This window comes from Danio rerio, chromosome 1 (assembly GCF_052040795.2).
Source record: "Danio rerio strain M-AB ecotype USA chromosome 1, GRCz13ab, whole genome shotgun sequence".
Lineage (NCBI taxonomy): Eukaryota > Metazoa > Chordata > Actinopteri > Cypriniformes > Danionidae > Danio > Danio rerio.
Genome location: NC_141021.1, coordinates 6,790,687 through 6,814,668, shown reverse-complemented (window position 1 = coordinate 6,814,668; position 23,982 = coordinate 6,790,687). Strand labels below are relative to the sequence as shown.

Here is a 23,982-nt window from a genome sequence, read left to right as displayed (position 1 = left end):
GCTCTGGGAGATTTGAATTTTCCGAGTCTGCCTGCTGCTTGTGAGTCAAGACCGTATGATAAAGGCTTTTGTGAAGTAACAAAAAAATCTTTCTAAACAAGACAGATAAAGACAGAAGATATGAAGGGAATCTGCAACAGTACAAACGAACAACAACAAGAGGCGAAAAGAGAGAGAAAATCCTTCATGCTTCACAGGACAAAAGCCAGTAATATAATAAAATCTGCAAATCTGAAAGAGACGTTCTCATATTCACCAATATGGTCAAATTAAAACTCCGCTCTCCCTAAAAACCTTATCTTTCAGTAGATAAGCAAACAGCATATGCTGTTCCTTTCTTCACAACCCACACACACACACACCCTGAGCTGGGAATACACACAACGGCCATCTTCAACAATAAACAGCAAAATCCGCCACACAAATAGTCTATATCCATTCTTTATTTGAGGAAAGGCATTGTCGTGGGCCATATGTTGGATCCCACAGGGACTTGGACAAACATCTGTTAGGAAAACAGACTTACACTCCTTCTCCTACTCGTATTTCAGTGATGTATTACTAAAAGCAATATAATTAATAGACTGAGGTTTTAAAAGCAAAGGACTACCAAAAGGTACAGACAGTAAAGATTATCCTCCCAGGGCTTGAGTGTCCACATATGTGGACAGCACATTTTAGCTAATTAGTGGCTTTTTAAAATACTTTGAATATTTTATATTTTGTTACAGACATACAGTGTCATCCTGCAAATGTTTTGCTGCATATGAAATGTCCCGCACTGTAAAAAAACAAAACCCCCATTTGTTCAGCACACTGTACTTTTTTTTGTCATATATACTAAGAATTGTGAATAAGAATTGATTACATAAAAATAAATGTTATGTCAACAATATTCGCTAAAATGTTTTGTCTACATGTTTAACTGAGTTTTCTGGACAAGTGAAGTGTCATAAACTATTTTCGAGAGGAGCACGTGATATGATTGTGCACCGCTGGTCACTTATCCATAATCAGTAATAATCCAATCAGAATGATCCTAGCTTAATATAAATGGATCACTTTCTCCTTATTGCACTATCTTCGTTTTGGAAGAATCCCCCCTTCCACCCCATCTCCTCCTTTTTCTCCCCTTCTAAAGGGGGAGCGATCGAGACCTACCTGATCTCGGTTCTCCTGATATGCTTCTAGACCGGGCGGGAGCCCTGGGCTCAAATATCTCCGAGCTCAGGGTTCTCTCCCGGGACAGCATGCCAAACCTGCTATTAGTGCCAAGCATATCTAAGTGGGAACTCTTGAAACATTTTTGTGTTGAACAATAATGTTGATATTTGAATAATTTGCGCATGCGAGATGTGACGATCAAAAACTAAGCTTGTTTATCAGTTGCTTAAAAGAGGGGTGACAAAGTGGCGCAGTTGGTAGCACAGTCGCCTCACAGCAAGAAAGTCGCTGGTTCGAGACCTGGCTGGGTCAGTTGGCATGCCTGTGTTCAAGTGGGTTTCCTCTGGGTGCTCCGGTTTCTGCCACAGTTCAAAGACATGAGGTACAGTGTCTAAGTGTGAATGGGTGTTTGCCAGTACTGGGTTGCAGCTGGAAGGGTATCCGCTGTGGAAAACATATGCTGAATAAGTTGGCGGTTCATTCCACTGTGGTGACCCCTGATGAACAAAGGGACTAAGCCAAAGGAAAATGAATGATTGGATGAAATATAAAGTTTGTGTTCATTTTTAAGTAAAATAATTAAAAACTGGATGATTAGAACTAATTACTTATTTAGCAAATTTGAAAAAAAAATCATCCACTAAACAGAAAAAAAAAATTAATTGACAATAGCAATTGACACAATAACTGTTGCTTCAGTTTATGTGAAAATAATATCTTTATTAGTAAAATACAATAATCAGCATAAATAAACAAAATTATGTTAGCTGAACAAAAAAAATGTTACTGAGAAAAACTAAAAAATAATTTATTAATGTTTTCTCAACGATTTATTTTTTACAGTGCAGAAACTATTTTTAACTGTCCAAAATGGGAAACAAATCTGTTTAATGTGCATTTAAAAACGTTCAGGAAAAGTGTTTTTATGTAAATTTTTCTCTAAAAGTACATCATATCAAAAGATGATACTCAGATTTTTTTTGTAATTAGGTTCCAATAAGCCCAAGTAGCAAAGACAAATAAAAAATGCATGTAAAAAAAAAACCTTGGGCCTTGAGAGGTTAAGTACAGTGTGAAATTTGTCCTAAAAGATCTTTAACAAAGCTCTTTAACACTAGGCAAGGCAAGGAAAGTTTATTTATCATGCACATTCCATACACAATAGTTATTGAAAGTGCTTTACATAAACAAGAATAAAAGAAACAAGAAAATAAAAACAGATTAAAATGTGTTAAACAGTTTTGAAATGGAATAAAAAAGAAAAGAAAGAGATAATGGTGCGATCTGTCCGACGTAGCAGTGCTCATTCAGTAAAGACACAGCTAAACTGATGTGGTCTCAGTCTGGAGTTGAATGTTGGAGCACGTCTGATCATTTCTGGATTCCAGCAGCGGGGGATGCTGTTAGTAGCTGAAGGCCGATTCACCCTGCTTTACTGAACTCTTGGAGTTTCTAATTTACTTGATCCTAAAGATCTGAGTGATCTGGTTTGTATTCAGTGAGCATTGAGGCCCTAGGCCATTTAGTGATTTATAGATATGTAATAATACTTTAAAATCTGTTCTGAGTGTAACTGGAACCCAGTTTAGAGACCCGAGGACAGGTGTGATGTGCTCGGATTTTGCACTGACTGTCTTTTTGGGAAGGCCAGTGAAGAGTCCATTGCAGTAATCCACCCTGCTGGTGATAAAAGCATGAACAATTTTCTCTAAGTCCTCACTAATGCATCTACTTCTTGCAATGTTTTTGAGATGATAGTATGCTGATTTATTAACTGCTTTGACATGACTACTGAAACTTAGATCTACAGAGGCAGTCATTTTGACTTTGTAATTTTAAAATTAAAAATTAAATTAAATTAAAGTGTAAAATAGGGCAAAGCAGTGGTGCAGTAGGGCAAAGCAGTGGCGCAGCAGGAGGTAGTGCTATAGCCTCACAGCAAAAAGGTCGCTGGGTCGATCCTCGGCTCAGTTGGCGTTTCTGTGTGAAGTTTGCATGTTCTCCCTGCGTTCACGTGGGTTTCCTCCGGGTGCTTCGGTTTCCCCCACAGTGCAAAGACATGCAGTACAGGTGAATTGGGTAGGCTAAATTGTCCGTAGTTTATGAGTGTTTGTGGATGTTTCCCAGAGATAGGTTGTGCATCCGCTGCGTAAAAATGTGCTGCATAAGTTGGCGGTTCATTCCGCTGTGGCGACCCCAAATAAATAAAGGGACTAAGCCGACAAGAAAATGAATGATAAAGAGTAAAGTTTTGTTTAGAGTTTGAGGTTTACTGTATCATTATTATCCACACCTAACAGATGTTGATCTACCTTAAAGTTCGCTTCAATTGTGTTTACACTTTACCATTGCCGTAAAAAAAATAAAATAAGAAAATCAAATCTGAAATTTTAAGTAAAGGAACCAACTATTATTCAAATACACACCGCAATATAACAAATTGTAAATGTGGATGACTACATTATCCCATGCTAAAAACTCTTTCAGATGGGGTGCTAGTGGCTGGGATGCACAAGAAAAGAAACCAAAAAGCCACTCTGGAAACATCCTTGCACCCTTTTTAATTTACAATCTCAATAAACGCTTATGTTTATTTTATTATAAAGATATCAGGTATTTAGTTTAATATTTTTGTTTTTGACTATTAAAACTATTTGCCTTAGTAATGTTTTTAAATTAAAATAAAGTGTTTAAAAAAGATCCTAATATTCCTAATTGTATTGTTAAAAACTATTCAATATTATCTCTATCGAATGATATGAAACATGATACTATGATATTTTTTTTTGCAATATCTCCCAGCCCTACATTATCTCACCAAAAGACCTCTGGAAATGATTGCACACCTTCAAATGTTAATCAGCCAATTAGTATTAAACATTCAAATATCAACAGGCCTAAATCAGATTTGATTTCATTTGACCATTTCCATTTGCTCTCCATTTAGTTTTTTTAGAAATAGTCAAAAAGACCTCATTTGTGACTTCTCATTCTTCAATTCGGGCATTTGGGTTTGCCACACAGGTATGTGCTACTGTCATTATAATAGCTGCTAACAAGAATCCAGGAGAATCAAACCGAATGAGCGGGGCGGCTGATCATAGACCCCATCATCTGACAAAGTGGCGAGCCAAAAGTATCGTCAGACGAACATGACAGAAAGCAGAATGTTTCTGGGTGGCAGAAGCGCACCTTAGATCTGGGTAAAGCAGTCTTGGTGGCAGTTGTCATGGAAACAGAAGTGGGCGGCAGGGCTGTCAGAGTCCCATTAGTCGAGGTGATGAGTGTGTGGCACGTGGGCAGAGGCGCCGAACTGTTGCACCGCAATAATAAGGCATCATATACTGTATGATATGTCATATTAGCATTTGCTAAAGGTTTCACATATATATACTGTAAGCCACTGTAGAACTCAAACTGCAAAACCTGCATGCAATTGTTGTCGGATACGTTGATGGAGAAAAAAAATGCAAGCATCAAAGAGGAGTGATATTTGTAGTGGGAATTAAATAAATATATTGTAATGTAGGAGGGAAAACTGAAAGGTGAAAGGAGCAACACAAAGAACAATGGAGAAAAATGTATCTATGAGGAAATATTATCTCAGGTCTTTCTAGTTGACAGAAAGGAGAGCAAATGGAAATAGTTTTTCTGATTTTAGAATATTAACATTAGACAAAAAATCATTTAAGATGATTTTAAACATCCTCAAGAAAGAGCTGTTGAATTCAAATACAATTGAAGTCAGAATTATTAGCCCCTCCTGAATTAATAGCCCCCGTTTATTTTTTTTCCCCCAATTTCTGTTTAAACAATAATTTTCTTACTCTGTTAACCATCATATGGGAAACATAAAAAGAAAAAAGAAAAAACAACTCAAAGGGGATAATAATTCTGACTTCAACTGTATATATATTTAATTTCTTTTCATCAAATTTATTGTGTGTGTGTGTGTGTGTGTGTGTGTGTGTGTGTGTGTGTGTGTGTGTATATATATATATATATATATATATATATATATATATATACATATATATATATATATATATATATATATATATATATATATATATATATACATATATATTTATTTATTTATTTTTATTTATTTATTTTTTCCCAGGTTCTGCAGGTTGCATATCCCGAATTTTCATTGCCAATTTTAAGCCCGTTGTAATTGATTGTTTTGGTTCAATTTGGAATTTCCCCAACCAACGCAGAGCCCAGGGGATCAGAGTGATTGCTCCAACTTGGCCCCATTCTGATCCAAAATACTGAATGTATTTTAATATAAAAAATTATGTATCAAAAAAACCAAAACTTTAAAAATAAAATTAACGAAATGTATAAAGATTTAAAAAGTTAATAAATTAAAGAGCAAAAACATTTCAGAATTCCATAAATAAATATATGTATATTTAAATATGTGCGATTCTGTCGCCAACTTGTGTATAGAAAACGTCAACCGTCTTTGGTCTACTACACTATGGTAGGCTAATGGCCGCCGACTAGCTCTCTCAGAAATTGTAAATATTTTTAAATAGGCACTATTCTTACAAATAAACAGCATAGTTGCAATCTAAACAACTACATTCTTGACTAAAAAAGCTTCAACAGTACATTTTGTAGTCTAACAGCAGTAATATTTGTCAAACTGTAGTGTCTCTCTGCTTGTTGCTGGCTGTATATGGGCAGAGTAATACACAAAGGTAAAGGGTGAAGAGGCCTTTGTGGGATATTACTGGCAAAATATCGCACACCGCTATCTGCTAATCAAATTCAAGAACCAGACAAAACTGATATATATATATATATATATATATATATATATATATATATATATATATATATATATATATATATATATATATATATATATATAGCATTTATCATGAGGCGTCAAAGTCTGACTTCTATTTCCACCCCTCCTAACGTCCTCTTCTTAGATTTGGCTGGAGCCCAGTGGCTGATCATATTACCTTCATGTCACAGCACTCAGATATGATGGATGGCCGTTGTTGGTACCGTAACGCTCATGCACATTATTCAGCAGCGCCGCTCCTCCAACACACAGATTGTCTTTCTCATGTGGGACCTCCATACAGCAGGAATGGAGATTGAGAGGTCTGTGAGAGGAACTGTTTTCTGCTGGGCCATGATGACTTGTTTTGGGAGTTCAGATTCATGAGGGTATGATGGTATTATAGGTCAATAGTTACATCTGCTATGTGGGATCAGGGGTTCACAACCTCTTTCGTCAGCTCAAGCCATTGATGATTAATGGGAGACGAATGTATTGAGAGTGCTGCTAATATTGTAATCTCAAAGTATGCATATGACAAGATCACAACTCATTTTGCAGTAATAAAGACGGTTTCTTTGATAGGTTTATTTGTTAAAAATAAATTAATTTCCAAACAAATGCATAAGCACTGTTGTAAAATAGGTATAATTTTTTTTTATTATTTTTGTCTCTTTTTCTTTTAATTAAACAATTATTTGTATTGGTCATGTAAGGGTCATATATTAACTGAACTTCTAATTTTGTGGGTGAGTGCTGTGCATACTAATTAGCATTTTTGCAGAAGTAGATAGATGCGGGTCCAAAATTAAATTCAGCTCTGCAGAAACTTCCTGTCTGAAGAGAGGTGTTAAAACTGAACACAGAGCACAGAAGGTTGTATGCTTTTTTGTTGTGCAGAGAATTCGTAGAAAAAGAGGAAGTATGTCGAAGGTGCGGCCAATGGAGGACTGAACAATGACTGACAAGTGACGTTACACCAAAACTCCACCTGTTAAGATCAGTTGTGTATATACAGTCTGCTGGAGTCAGGAAATGTATGTTAGTTGCAAACCTCTTGAATGTAATTCTTGTATTGCATTGGGGTAATGTAACCCAGAGCTCTGTCATCGAAATATTCATTTGTATCTAATAAATTACTAATATTTTTGGCATTGAAGAAAACCCTCTCCAGACCTTTTCTTATTGAACACGCATGGAATTGGCTAGAAATTCCAACAGCACAATTGATTATGAAGTACAATGTGTAACACTTTAGCCACATCGCAGGGTTAAGATTTTAAATAAAAAAATAAAAAGATAAAGATAATTATACATGTTATTTTATATTAATATTATATGTTTGGGCGACGCAGTGGCACAGTAGGTAGTGCTGTCGCCTCACAGCAAGAAGGTCGCTGGTTCGAGCCTCGGCTGGGTCAGTTGCCGTTTCTGTGTGGAGTTTGCATGTTCTCCCTGCATTCGCGTGGGTTTCCTCCTGGTGCCCTGGTTTCCCCCACAGTCCAAAGACATGTTGTATAGGTGAATTGGGTAGTGTGGGAATATAAATTTATATAATCTAATTTCAAATGAACAATAATCTACATATAACTGAAAAGTTATATTCTTTGGTTTTTAATTATATCATTTCATGAACATCCCAGTTGGGAGGGACATTTAACCATCGGCTTTCTGGCTACTGGCTTGTGTTGATTAACTTGTGTGGTCATTGGCTGGACCGGTTCTCAACACATATATGCCAGTATTATGCTGACTTCAATACTTCATTTGCATGCTTTGTTTAGCCATCTCCCCTCCTCCTAAGAACACATTATAGACAGAAAAGCTTTGTCTTAATTCAGACTTGTGATAAAACTAGCAGACTGCGGACCTCCAGAAGGCTCTGCGGACACATAGACTTCTTAAAAGACACTGTATGACTGCAGATTAACCAACACGTCTCAATAAAGGAATTCTGCTTGTTTCGAGTCTCCTGGATTGGGTTCTCATCTATTCTTCAATCATTCATTTTTTTACAACAGTAGGTGAATTGTCTGTAGTGTATGTGTGTGAGTGAGTGTGCATGGATATTTCCCAGAGACGGGTTGCAGCTGGAAGGGCACCTGCTGCGCAATTCATATGCTGGAAAAGTTGGTGGTTCATTCCACTGTTGCGACCCCAGATTAATAAAGGGACTGAGCCAGAAAGAAAATGAATGAATGATGTTTTTGACCATGTTAGTTGCAGTATACTGTAGGAAAACATAGGAAAACATACATTCTACATTCAAAACATAGTCCTATATAAATTTCTGGAGATGTAGCCAGAAGTACGTATGGCTGCATTTCGTCTTTAAAACGAATGATACGGGGTGGTATGATGCCATTCCTTTTCGCGCTTACCAGCTGACAGCTTACCTCTGTATGGAAGGCTTTTCCGCCGTTACCAGTTTGTCCAGTAGCTCGCCATGTATGTCGGTCAGTTGATCGGTTAGTCGACAGCGGCCTCTGCTGGATTTACACAGGAAGAGCAGGCATGAATAGCACTCGAGAAATTTGAGATCCCAAGTGTACACATCGGCCTCTGGTGCATTAATGAAAACAATTACTGCTAAAAACTTACCTCCTGGGATATATTTGGCGCTCTCCAGAAACTTATATAGGGATACGTTTTCAGAATGAGTTTTGGTTGGTCATTTTTCATTTGATTGTTAAATTTTTGTACTTGAATACTGTTAAGCTGCGTCCCAAATGGCACACTATACACTGTGCACTCATGCACTATGTACTTATGCACTTACACACTCAACAGGATAGTATGTGTATGTAGTGGCGTCCCTAATGGCACACTAATGTTTTTTTACTTAGCGGAAATTCAAACCGTTTCCCTGATGACGTTTGACGGTTGCCAAATCAGTGAAATAAATGACCGAATTATCAAATATTACCTGCCGTTAGTGTTGCCGCATTCACCATCGGGAGGCACTATAATCACTCTAGTAGAAGAATTTTGTTCTCACCATCCAAAATAAATAAAGTTATTCAACATGTGCGTCCGATAGGTCCGCCTCTTCCGCTACGTAAGCAAACCTGCGGTCGTTGAGTGCGTGAAGTGTCCATCATTACACACTTCATTTTAGCGGCTGAATGAGTGTATCATCCGGAAAATTAAAGTGCACTTATTATTTTTATAGTTTTCAGTGTGAACACACTACTTACACTATTTATACTTCAAAATGGCGTAGAATAGTGCATAAGTATGCGATTTGGGACGCAGCTTTAGACTCTCCAGAAAACCATAATGCACTGTTTTACCACTTTTATGCTGCTCTGTCATATTTATATATGCATACAATTTATTTTATTTTATGATGCACTGCACTGAAAAAGACTTGATCTCCCCAGTCGATCTAAATTAATGAAATCTTTCCAAATAGAGTTTTTTAAATCATCTGGTGCATTTATACAGTGTCAGCAAAACAAAATATTGCAACATCTGATGTTCTCAATATTGTGCAGCCCTGCTTTACAGTTAGATGTTTATATATATAATGATGTTCACATAAGGTGCAAAAAATATATATTTTAATATATGAAAATATTAAAGAAAAACAACGAAAAAAATGTGTGCATAAACAGGTTTAACAATGCAAAATAGCAACAATTGTAGATGTTTCTTTTTGCATTTATAAAGTAGAAAAAAGGATTACTTTACGGCAGGCATGTACAAACTCGGTCCTGGAGGGCCAGTAACCGGCAAAGTTTAAGCTGCGTCCCAAATTGCATACTTGTGCACTATTCTACGCCATTTTGTAGTATAAAAAGTGTGAGTAGTGCATTCACACTGAAAACTCTAAAAATAATAAGTGCACTTTAGATACCCGGATGATGCACTCATTCTGCCGGTAAAATGAAGTGTGTAATGTTGGACACTTCACGCACTCAACGTTACGACCACAGGTTTGCTCACGTAACGGAAGGGGCGGAGCTATCGGCCGCACATGTTGAATAACTTTATTTATTTTGAATGGTGAAAGCAAAATTCTCCTACGAGAGTGATTATAGCGCCTCCCCATGATGAATGCAGCAATAATCACGGCAGGTAATATTTGATAGTTTAGTCATTTATTTCACTGATTTGGCGACCATCAGGGAAACGGTTTGAATTTCCGCTTAGTAAAAAAACATTAGTGTGCCATTTGGGACGCAGCTTTAGATCCAACCCCAATCAGACACACCTGGACTAACGTTAGCCAATCAAGCTCTTACTAGGCTTTCTAGAAACATCCTTGCAGGTGTGTTGAGGCAAATAGGAGCTAAAATCTGCAGGACACTGGCCCTCCAGGTCTGAGTTTTTACACCCCTGCTTTAAAGTTAACTTAACAAGTTAAATTGTTCAAAGTAATAATTTTCAAGCAAATATAATAGCAAAAATTATGATTAAGTTCATTGTGTAACACTTTACAGTTATGAGCATGTATGATAATATTCATAAAAGGTGCAAAATAAATGATATGAAAAGTTTAAAAAACAATAATAAAAAAAATTATTTGCATAACCAAGTTCATCAATGCAAACGATAGCTACATTTGTTATTATGTAGATGTTATTTGAGACAAGATCAAATTTCTTTTTGTGATAATAAAAATAAAAAAGGGTTACTTTAACAGGTGTAATTGTTCAGAGTAAATCCATTTTAGAAAATGCTATAGCAAATAGGATTATAAAGTCATGTACTTTACAGTTAGATTCATTTAGTAAAGGCCTTGCATAAACAACAATGCAACAAAGCAAAATAGCTACATTTGTTATCTATAGATATGAGTTGTGATTTTTCCTGAGGGTACTGTATGCTGGTAATACTGTATGGGCCAATAGTTGCATCTGCTTTGTGGGATCAGGGGTTCACAACCTCTTTCATCAGCTCAGGCCATACAGTGATGATTAATGTGAGAAGAATCTATTGGGAGTGCTGCTAATGTAATCTTTATAAGGAGCAAGATATAAAGCTAAAAGATTTTCTTGTTTTGATAATTGCTAAAGCTTTTATAATTATATTTACCTAAGCTGCAAATATGGTTCTTACATACAAAAAAAATATAATTTATACTAAATACTTCACTGCAAAAAGTGATTATTGGACTTTAAAAAGTGAGTAAACCTGTTGCCTTATAGTTATATATAGTAATTTAACAGTTGGAGAAAACTATTGGGTAATTAATTTATATTTGTTGTTGATTTATATTAGTTGTACAAATATTGTAATGTATGTGTCCTGTTAAATTGTTACATATTTATTTGTTTGTTCATCTATCTGCCAGTCTGTCCATCCATCTGCCAGTCTGTCTGTGTGTGTGTTTGTTTGTTTTTAAGCTAAAAAGAGAATTTATATTTTTTTTACTTTGATAATAATTAATTATTGCCACTCACACACTTTTCCCTGATAAATAAAATCCCTGATAAAAAAAATAAATAAATAAAAAAAAAAAAAAAAAAATATATATATATATATATATATATATATATATATATATATATATATATATATATATATATATATATATATATATATATATATATATATATATATATTCAAATAATAATAATCTCAGATAGCTGGAAAAGGAACAATGTCTTATTTTCATTTTTTTCATTTATGTAAAAAAAAAAAGTTACTATAGTAACAATAATAAAAAGAACAACAAAAACAGCTTCATAAAAGAATATTTTAATTCACTAGGCCAGAGGGCCTTCAATGTTCAATGTTAACCCCTGACATTTGGCTAAACCTTTTAGTATCCTTTAGTGTCTGTCATCTTGTTAAATCTCAAACAGGGTACAGTACATCTCTGTTCTCTTTATCATCCAGTCTGTCAGTGATAAACAGAGAAGGGCTTCAGTGACGCTGGATCTGCTCTCTGTGTAAAGCGTAGATCTGATCCCTCATTTCTCTGATATGTTTGACTTGTGTGCGGTTTGCAGACGAGACTCTGATCTTCTCCAGAATCACTAAACTATGTCCCTTTTGCTTCAGTTTTATCTGAGAAATCTAAGGTTGACAGCAGTTTATACAAGTAGTCTTCAGTGATATCTGTGTATATACTGCCATCAGCTGGCCAAATTGAGCTTTGCAAGTTTTTAATTAATTTTATTATTCATTTATTCATTTTCTTTTCGGCTTAGTCCCTTTATTAATCTGGGGTCGCCACAGTGGAATGAACCGTCAACTTATCTAACATAAGTTTTATGCAGCGAATGCCCTTCCGGCTGCAACCCATCTCTGGGAAATTTATTATATTATTATATATAATTTATTATATTATATTATGTTATTATATTATATTATATTATATTATATTATATTATATTATTATATTATATTATTTTATATTATATTATATTATATTATATTATATTTTATTATATTTTATGTTATTATAATATTTTATTTTATATTATGCTATATTATGTTATATTATGTTAAATTACATTATATTATATTATATTATATTCTGTTATGTTATATTATATTTTATTATATTATATTATATTATATTATGCTATATTATGTTATATTATGTTAAATTACATTATATTATATTATATTATGTTATGTTATGTTATATCCTGTTATATTCTGTTACATTATAATATATTCTGTTATATTATATTATATTCTGTTATATTATATTACATTTTATTATATAATATTTTGAAAATTTACACTATTTTTGTTATGCTTCTGTTCCATTTTACGGTTGTTTGTTTGTTTATTAATGTAATAATATTAACAATAATATTCTAATCAAAGCCAAAATCTAAAGAAACTGAGTCTCAAATTTGTAGAACACAAATTTTTCCAAACACTAATGTCAAACATTTTTGAATTATCCGTTTTTTAATAAAAAAAAAGACAGAACTGCATTAGAGAGTTAAAAATTAACTTTAATTCAGATTTATAATACAGCAAAAGTAATCCAAGTGCAAAAATGTGTACAACTTACAAAATCATATTAAACAAGACATTAAATTTGATTTGAAAACATATTCAGATTTTAATGGTTTGTTTAAAAAAATGTAGTCACTTCTAAAACAAACAAACTAAAAATACTCCCACTAATACTACCTTGTATATAAATATGGAAATAAAACATGGCAAATTGGAACAGAAGTCAGACTTCAAAATGTTTTTGCATTACACAAAATGTCAAACCAAGATATTTTTACACAGTAATAATCATTCATTCAAAAATTAATTCGACGCACAACAATTCAATTAATCATTTTTTTTTTAAATCCAAACTGAATTTATACAATCCATATACATTCACAATCAGTAGGTACAATCCATATAGCAAATATCAGTTTAAAACACGTGACTGGTGGAGATCCATAAGGCCATGAGAGTCGTCCACAGTGTGGCAGTGACTGTAATGGCTGTGTTTTTGAAGTTCTTATCATGGACGTAGTTTATGATGGACATTGCGCCCTCGTACGCTTCTTGACAGGTGGGCTGGATTTGATCCTCTGGCAGAATAAAGCCGTGCTGCCCTTCGTCCCGTAACTCAAAGGTGAAAGAATATGGGATCCCGATGAGCCTCGCAAAATCACGGGACGAGCCCGAGTTTGGATCTGTTAACAATATTTCAGCATCACCATGAGCCAGATTGTAAATGCATTAGACAGCTGCTGAGGACATCTGAATGTTGAATTCATAGTTAATACATTGAATATTACAGATAGATTTAGGGCTAGGCTACTCAACTTTTGTTTATGTATTACTGGACAACAAACAGAGGTTTTGGACTTCATTTTATGGACTGATTTTAGAATTCTGTTGAATACTTTAAGCTGGTTATTATTTTGATCATATGAAAAATAACACCAAATGACCAATATTTAAAGACACAGAGTCTATTTTGCTCAAATTAAAAAAATCAACATTTATTCATTTATTTTCTGTTCGGCTCAGTCCTTTTAATAATCTGGGGTAGCCACAGCGGAATGAACCGCCCACTTATCCAGCATATGTTTTACGCCGCTGATGTCCTTCCAGCTGCAACCCATCTCTGGGAAACATCTACTGTATACACACTCATTTACACACACACATTACAGACAATTTAGCCTACCCAATTCACCTGTACCACATGTTTTTGGACTTGTAAGGAAAACCGGAGCACCCAGAGGAAACCCACACGAACGCGGGGAGAACATGCAAACTCCTCACAGAAATGCCAACTGACCCAGCCGAGGCTCAGTGACCTTCTTGCTGTGAGGCGATTGTGCTATCCTTAACATTAAAATTTTCATTTAAAAAACATACACAAACAAAAATAAATCGCATTACTAAAACATTTAAAATTGACATTTGAATTTCAGCATCAACAATTCTGACAAATGGATATTTAAGATTTGCAAAAAGTTATATTTATCGGCGTTATTAATCAGTGTTAATCCTCATATAGAGGTACAAAAAGTTATTATGTGCTATAGTTTACTTCAAAAGTTTTTATAGTACTAAATTATATTTATGCAGTTGCTAAAATCCACATTTTTAAGGGAAGACATGAAAATTTTATTCCAAACATATTGTGTCCTAAATATTGCTTGGTTTTTTAAAGAAGACACTTCTACAGATCGTTCATGTAGTGAAAAGGTTATAAAAATTTTAATATGAGAAAGAAGTTAAACATTTTAGGTCGTTTTAAACTATATTTTTTTCAACAGGCAAAATCATTATAAAGATTTGTACAATACTAATGAAGTAAAAACAACAAAAAGAAGCAGAAGATAAAAACAGATAACAGAACAGCAACAGGGAGTAATATATTACCCTTAATCGAGCATAGTGAAGATAAGTGTTATCTAAGTGCATAGGGGAAAGGGAAATAAGCCTTCACAGCTAAATATACAAGATCACAGTTTGTGTGTAATATATACAGTTAAAATCAGAATTATTAAACCCCCTTTGATTTTTTTCTCTTTTTTAATTGTTTCCCAAATGAGGTTTAACAGAGCAAGGAAATTTTCACAGTATGTCTGATAATATTTTTTTCTTCTGGAGAAAGTCTTATTTGTTTTATTTCGGCTAAAATAAAAGCATTTTAATTTTTTTTAAAGACCATTTTAAGGTCTTATTAGCCTTTTATTATTAGCCTCCTTAAGCTATATGTTTTTCCGACTGTCTACAGAAAAAAACAACGTTATACTATAACTTGCCTAATTACCCTAATCTGCCTAGTTAACCTAATTAACCCAGTTAAGCCTTTAAATGTCACTTTAAGCTGTATAGAAGTGTCTTGAAAAATATCTAGTCAAATATTATTTACTGTCATCATGGCAAAGATAAAATAAATCAGTTAATATAGATTTTAAGGTATTAAAACTATTATGTTTAAAAATGTGTAGAAAAAATCTATTCATTAAACAGAAATTGGGGGAAAATATACAGGGAGGCTAATAATTCAAGAAGGCTAATAATTCAACTGTATGTTTAACTACATAAATATAAATAAAATAAAATAAATATATCCATAAACAAACAGATATTGCGCTAATAACTAATGTAACTGATACGCATCCCCATGATAATTTATTCCAAATCAAAAATTTCATTTTGTAGTTTGGCTAAACAGTTTTTGCTAGCAATGTGATTTTTAAAATGGCAAAAGAAACCTGAATGTCATGTTAAACACACTCACACAGCACGTCAGGAGAACTGCCCACTTTGTAGCTTTTCCCATGAACCGCTTTGATGGCTTTAGCCGCAGCGAGACCGACCTCCATCTGCAAACACAGGCACATTTCACACAACACTGTGTAAGCCTGAAAGCTCCCGAGATGCTAACATATCCTCCAAAAAAAGCTTTCTCTTCTGCTTACCAGCTCGTCGTAATTGGGCGCAGAGATGTTGGGGTGTCCGTAGGGGACGAGGATCAGCTGACCGTATGAGTGGATGGTGAGATAACAGAGCAGATGATTCTGATGAGCTCCCAAAAAATCAGTCACGGCTTCGGCCTCGGGCTCAGAAAGAGCCGTCGCACCGTTATAAACCTCCGAACAGCAGTTTCTGGAGATCCCGACCACTAGTCAACAAAATACAGTTGTGAGGATTCTCCAACACAGGCTCATTGAAAATACGTGCTTTAGCAATACGCTGGTAAAGGTAATGGTGTAAATTAGACAGTATTTAACAGTAAAATTAAATGTATTTTACTGTAGGACAGTTATACAGTTTGTTACTGTATTTTAAAGTTGCATTGTGAAAATTACTGTAAATTTTACAGTAAAGATATGCATGAAATTCTGAAGTTACATACTGTATACATCAAGATAAATGGAGCTATAAATGTAAATATGGTATTTTTGTTGTAATTGATTTGCAGTAAGTTACTGGGGAACTGCTGCCAGTACAAGAAACTGTTAACATTCATTCATTCATTTTCCTTTGGCTAAGTCCCTTTAGGGATGGCTGACATGAAACTGACGTTTCGACAGTGTCGAGATCCCGAAGCACAAGTGTTTCGAAACACTGCACCAAAGCATGATCCGAAACACCCAGGTCACGGGACTAAAGTGTTTCGAAAAACCTGGTCATGTGAAGCTAAAGCGATTTAAAACATAGATCTGTTCAGGAGTGTTTCAAGACTTGGAGAATCTGCATTTGACTCAGATTTGGGTCAGAAAAAAGTGTCTGTTTCGTATGGCCTAGTGCAGTGGTTCCCAACCTTTTTCTTTGCCCCCAATATATATATATATATATATATATATATATATATATATTGTATGTGTGTGTTTGTGTAATATTAATATATGATATGTATAGAAAATATAAATTAATCAGTTTTAACTTGGTTAACTTTAGGTAGGCTTTGTCATACTGTCTAATCTTTTTCTTCGCCTCTGTAGAATCACTGCATTTACGTTTCTCTGCCATTTTTGTTTTGATTTTGCCTTTACGACACGTTGACAAGCACGTTGCGCGAGTGAGCAAAATTTAAATAATTATTTAAAGTTATTTATTTTAATTATTTTTACTATTATGTTGGAATTTTAAGGATGTGTTTTTAATTTTAATTTTTTTTTTGGTGCTTAAAAATACATATATAATAGTGGACTTTTTCTACCTCAACACGCTCAACACTTATCCTCTCCCGCGCCCCCCTTGTGAACTCTGGCATCCCCCTTACGGGGGCACGAACCCCAGGTTGGGAACCACTAGCCTGGTTGTCCGTGCGTGTGCACATTACGTTACTGTGCTTCAAATGACTTTAGGGTTTGAATCCCGACTTGTACTCTAAAATCCAAGAAGGTCGTTGGTTCGAGCCTCGGCTGAGTCAGTAGGCATTTCTGTGTGGAGTTTGCATGTTCTCCCTGTGTTCGCGTGGATTTTCTCAGAGTGCTTCGGTTTCCCCCACAGTCCAAAGACATGCAGTACAGGTGAATTGGGTAGGCTAAATTGTCCGTAGTGTATGAGTGTGAATAAGTGTGTATGGATGTTTCCTAGAGATGAGGTTGCGGCTGGAAGGGCATTCGCTGCGTAAAAACATATGCCGGATAAGTTGGCGGTTCATTCCGCGAATTGGTTGGCGACCCCAGATTAATAAAGGGACTAAGCCAGAAAAGAAAATAAATGAATGAAAGACAGTATTGTGATAGTTGGGTTTTGGTTTTGGGTAGACGTTAATAAAATACAATAGAAAATTTAATTAGTAATATAAATAGTTCTTGGGTAACACTTTACAATAAGGTTTATTAGTTAATGCATTTACTAACATGAACTAATCATGAACAACACATGTACATCATTTATTAATCATAATTGAACATTTACTAATGCATTATTAACAACCAAGTCCATGCTTGTTAACATTAGTTAATGCACCATGAGTTAACATGAGCTAACAATGAACTACTGTATTTTCATTAACTAACGTTAATATGAACAAATACAGTGGTAAATGTATTGTTCATTGTTTGTTCATGTTAGTAAATGCATTAATTAACATTAACTAATGAACCTTATTGTAAAGTGTGACCAGTTCTTGTAAACTTTTGGCCACAACTTTATCTGATCTAGCAACAACCCTGTTTATGACCTAAACAGAGTGTTTATTCAAAAAAAAAAAAAAAAAAAAAAAACTATTTTAAGGTCATTATTATTAGCCCTCTTAAGCAATATTTTTTTTGGATTGTCTATAGAACATACAATGACTTGCCTAATTACCCTAACTAACCTAATTAACCTAGTTTAGCCTTTAAATGTCACTTTAAGCTGTATACTAGTATGTTGAAAAATATCTAGTAAAATATTATATGCTGTCATTATTGCAAAGATAAAATAAATCAGTTATTAGAAATTAATTATGTTTAGAAACGGGTTAAAAAAATCTCTCGGTTAAACTGAAATGGGGAGGGGGGGGGTCGGGGGGGTTGGGGTTAATAATTCTGGAGGGCTAATAATTCTGACTCCAACTATATAATAAATACACACACACTTATACATTATACACAGGAAAAAAATATGTTACTGACTTCCCCAATTTGCATAAAAGTTGCGATTGAGATCGGTGCCAGAGCATGTAGAGTTTTCATGGCATGGTGATCTAGACTTCCTCCATAGTCTAGTCTTCAAAACACAGATGATTTCAGTAGATTTTATACATTCATTATTTGTTTCTCCATGAAGAATCCATATAAAGAATTAAACTCACTGAGTTATTCAGCCAGGAATAAATATATCCGTCCATGTTGAGCACCGGGGTGATGTAAAAATCCAGGTTCTTAAACAACATGTTAACCCTCGAGTCTGTTTTGTAGGAGCCCAAGACCTTTTTTTAACATAAAAAACAGCTAGATTGGTCTTTGTCAGATTAAAAATAGAGAAATGCTCATAAAAACCATGAACAAAGTCAACTCAATTCAAGTTTACGTGTATAGCGCTTTACACAATAATTCTTGTTCTAAAGCAGCTTCACAAAAGGATCATTACATTACAATCAAAATTAAAAAGTGAAGGAGTTGTGTAAAGGGTTGGGAGTATGTGAATATCGTTATAGTGTCTTATCAAAAGAAATAATATTTACATGTAATAATACTATGTGTGGGCGGCTCGGTGGCTCAGCGGTTAGCACTGTCGACTCACAGCAAAAAAAAATTGCTGGTTTTAGTCCCGGCTGGGTCAGTTGGCATTTCTGTGCGGAGTTTGCATGCTCTCCCTGTGTTGGCATGGGGTTCCTCCAGGTGGTCCGGTCTTTCTTTGATGTCATTATCAGCTATAATATGAGCTTTTAATTCATTATACATGGAAGGATACATATTTTGGAGTCTAAGAAAAGAACATAACTATTCAAATCTAGAGGCGTTTTTATTTGTAATAATTGTTCCAGAAACATCTTAAATCAGTATTTAAATGTGCAACTACTGATGCAGTGGATGTGATATTTTTGTCAATAACATTGCAGTTTTACAATGTTGTAAATAAATACTTTATGATATTCCTGGGTAACGTCTCACCTCTTTAACAAAATGCTGGCAGAAAGCTGGAGCGATCCATTCCCTGGCATGAATCCCACAGTCCATCCAAATGGCTTTCTTTGGTGTGGTACTGCTGAAGCCAATCTGCATATCAGATGCAAACAAACCAACCCATATATATATATATATATATATATATATATATATATATATATATATATATATATATATATATATATATATATATATATATATATATATATATATATATATATATATATATATATATATATATATATATATATATATTATTTATATATATATTCTGAGGCACACTCAGAAAAGCACAATGTTTTTATAAAGATATGGAGTGATTTTAAGAAAGTGTCTGATGCACAAGTGGGATTTATTTATTTATTTGTTTATTTATTTGTTTGTTAGTCAGTTCTTTTTTATTTAATTAATGTACTTGCGCCTCAGAAGACAATTGACACACAATGAACACGTGGGGGCGTTTGAAGCCATGAAACGCAGAGACATGCTCCAGACGCTCAGAGGTAATTAATAATATACACTGATACTGATACAGTTAAGGCATTTTAGACTGACTAAAACAACATTTAAGATGTTCTACAGTGTGCTCAGTCTGCTGGTTTGTCCATTCACACACATTTAACAAACCTTTTATTAATGTTCATACTGTAATTTGTTAAGTGCACTTCGATGTTTATGTGCATCTTATCAAATAAAAGTTTAACCTCAGTTATGCACATGTTTTATTATGCGTATTTTCAAAAGTTATGTGAATCATGACGTTTCCATCAATCGTTTTTATGGAGACATATAAGGCTATGGAGAGAAATACGCTTCATCTTTAAAAAAGGGGAGGAGACCGACAGAAACTCAGAGTTTAGAGAATAAAACCTGCTCCGGACCAGGTTAGGTTCACAGAGTAAGTTACCACAGTAACTGACTCTGAGTTAAAGTTACCTCTCTTTCAGAAACAGGCTTGACTTACCCTGATTTCTTGAGTTTAACAAACCTGCCATTTTGAAACGGAAAACCCAGAGTTTCTCTCAATTCAGGGTTAAAATACTCTGAGTTTTCACTTAACCTCCTTTCTGAAACAGGCCCCACAAATCATGTTGTTGTTTTCATCAACCTTAAATACCTCCTTTGCACAATTTCCTCACAACATTGTTCTGTCTTATGCAAAAGTACTTGTATAGTCTGTCTTGTGGTAACGTGTATATTTTAAGTAAGTATAGTATATCTATAGCTGTAAGTATAGTTAGATTACAGTGATGTAGTGACAGAACAAATTACAGTGTTGTGTTCATGTTTCTGATTGTTTATTTATGTAGTACCATGTTCCTGTGAGACATGACATTTCGTACTTCATCTCGACACATGTAGCTGAATGACAATAAATATCAACTTGAACTTGTTCTAAAGCTAAAATATAGATAAAATATACTAAAGACACCCCTTCTCTGACATTAAAATAACACTAATTATTTGCTTTTCTCATCTTTATTTGGCATTTGCCTTGTCTCACACTCTGCCTTTTTTAATAGACTTCTGTGTGTGAAATAAATCAGTTGGGAAGATCTTGATAATCATTTTGATGTTTGCACATTAAATACCTTTAGTAATGTAATGTTCCTCTTCTCATATGTTTGTCCATATATCATGGTGGACACGACATCTGGGTTTTCCCTTTGCATCTGATTCATCCAGGCTGATATCTGCATGAAGAGACTTATCAGGTCAGTAAAGTGCTTTTCACCCTCTGGTTAACCCTTGATTATCTTTCTTAACACTTAACCATGCAAATAACACTTTGCACGTGTAACTGAGGGTGTGTTCACACTTGTAATTTGTTCCTCTTGGTTTATTTGGTCCACATTAATAAAAGAAAATGATCTCGGTGCATTGACAGTTCACACCGTCATTCATAAACTACAACTTGAAGACTCCATCCATGCTTTTTAATTCGCCAACAGACACACATTTATTAAATTACAGATCTTTTTTGAGCTATTCCATGCCAATGGTGCATAATTACGTTTAAAAAGCAAACACAGCAAAAACTACCAGTTCATGATGAGGGGTTCAAAACTTTAGGATGTTGTTTTTATACTTTTTTATTAAACGTTTTTAAGTGGACCTTAGAGATCAGTACAAAATGACCTTTTAAGGTCTGAGTCAAATGAAAAATCTCACCTCATCCATGGTATGGTACTTTGTGTAGTCATAAGATTTGTGCTCCAGCCCACCAGCCAATCTGCATTGAATTAAAATGTGTTTATTTACCTGCATTCATTCAACAGAGGCATGCATGCTAAGCGACTTAAAAACAAGAACAACAACTGATCTGATTGAAATGGATCGTTCATCCATAATCACCCTCCACTTATGCCAAATCTGTATGGGTTTCAACACAAAAGAAGATACGTTTATAATGAAGCCATTGACTTCCATGGTGTTATTTCCCTACTATGGAAGTCAATCTTTAATAAGTACCAATATTTTTCTAAACATTTTCTTTTGTGTTCAGCACATGAAATAAAGTGCTGATTTGAACTATACTTTTTATTAGGCAATTGGAAAGTAAATTTAATCTATTTGAATAATTAGATATTATATATAGATATTATATATATATATATATATATATATATATATATATATATATATATATATATATATATATATATATATATATATATATATATATGAGCAATATCACACAAGTAGCAGTGCGATATGGCTGTATATGGCACAATGCCTTTGTGCCCCCACCAGTGCCGATATACAGCCAAATCGCTCTGCTACGATCTGTTTATACAACAGTTTGACGGCATAATTGTGTAAATTAAAACTAAATGAAACATGGAGAGTCTCAAAAACCCATTTTGTATGAGGAACTACTTTCTTCCGGATTCAAATCATAAGCTGACAGTTAAACAGTTGAGCGTGCATCTTTTAAACTTTAGATCTGTAGTGTCTGCTTTTTGCTGGCTGTATGTGTGCGGAGTAATACACAAAGGGTAAAGAGGCTGTAGGAGTTCTGATATTGCAGAATATTGCACAGCTATCAGCCAATCAGATTTGAGAACCAGACAGAACTGTTGTATAAATATATATATATATATATATATATATATATATATATATATATATATATATATATATATATATATATTTATATACGTATATACCGATTGCAGCAAATTACATTTTGTTATCTCTTTTGAATTATGTATATTTTTCTTTTTCCTTTTTTGTGTTAATTTGTTGTTTATTAAGAATCTTAGTGAGGTTTGTTTATAAACTAATTTCGAGAAGACCACGTGCTTATAATTTTATGTCTCGTAGCTAATCATTATCTTCCAATCAAATGAGCCCTAAGCTACTATAAATAGCCACAGTTTTAAGTCCACGATGTCTTTGTTTGGAAGAAACCCCCCTTCCTCCCCAATTCTCCTCTTTACCACTGATCGGGCGGCACGGCAGCCAGTGTTTAGCACTGTGAGCCCCACAGCAAGAACACTGCCGGCCCTGGTTCCACCAGGCAGGTAGGCGTTTCTGTGAGGAGTTTGTATATTCTCCCTGTGTTTCCTCCCACCATCCAAAGATATGCATCATGCATAACAATCAAGCATTTGTCTAGCCCCTTTTCTCCCATGTTCTCTCAGCTACTGCAGCCAGGGAGTTCTGAAATCCTCTGAGCTCTCGAGGATCCCTTGAGCTCAGGGCTCTCTCCCGGGACAGCATGCCAAACAAGCTTTTAATGGATCATAAGTATGAACGCTTGAAACAGAATCTTAAATTAACTGTAGTTCAAAAAATGTATTATGTCCAATTAATAAAAATAAACATGTATATTAAGTTTTATTAACTGAAAATAATGATTTTTTTTGTAAAGAAAATTACATTTTAAACAATCTCATTTGAAGCATTTATGTAGCCTGTACATAAATGCTTCAAATGAGACTCTTAAAAAAAAAAAAGATAAAGATAAAACAAAAAAAGCATTGTGTGTCATTTTCTATTATACTAGAAGGCTTGAAATATGTTAATATTGTTCTTTTTAATTTCCCCTCAAATGTTATAGTCTTGAAATCTTACCTGTCTTGGGCAACTAGTGTCAAAACCACCAAAATGGATGTGATTGAGGCCTGCATCATTCTTTGGTTATCCTCAATTCCTCAAACTGACTGCATGAAGTTGAATAAGCCTGACTTATAAAGTGATCATAATCTGATTAGGATACAGTCCAAGACAACACCCCAGCCCAGAAAGCAATGCACAGATAACAGTGTTAATATGTAAACCCGCGACACGTGTCTCCACCCAACAGAACATGATTTTGATCTGGAATTTAAGCATGCAGATAATTATAGTATCTTATATCCTGAGCTGTTTTAAGGCAACACCTCCTGTAATCAGGCCATGAGATACTAAGAATATCCACCTATTAACCTTTACTGTTCGGGTGTCTCATATATGTTATCTGTTGCTTTGATGTTTCAGAAGTTGTAATTGCGTAATGAT

General features: G+C 34.4%; 1 protein-coding gene across 1 annotated transcript; it reads right to left on the bottom strand.

Annotated features, from left to right (window-relative positions):
- Positions 1–13,309: 13,309 nt before the first annotated feature.
- cpo (carboxypeptidase O) lies at positions 13,310–23,685 on the bottom strand. Its single transcript, NM_001145629.1, is given in 9 exon segments — positions 13,310–13,575; positions 15,648–15,732; positions 15,829–16,031; positions 18,481–18,574; positions 18,660–18,776; positions 19,462–19,566; positions 21,069–21,170; positions 21,649–21,709; positions 23,557–23,685. Coding segments are annotated over 9 exon segments (1,092 nt in total). The 5' UTR covers positions 23,616–23,685.
- Positions 23,686–23,982: the final 297 nt, after the last annotated feature.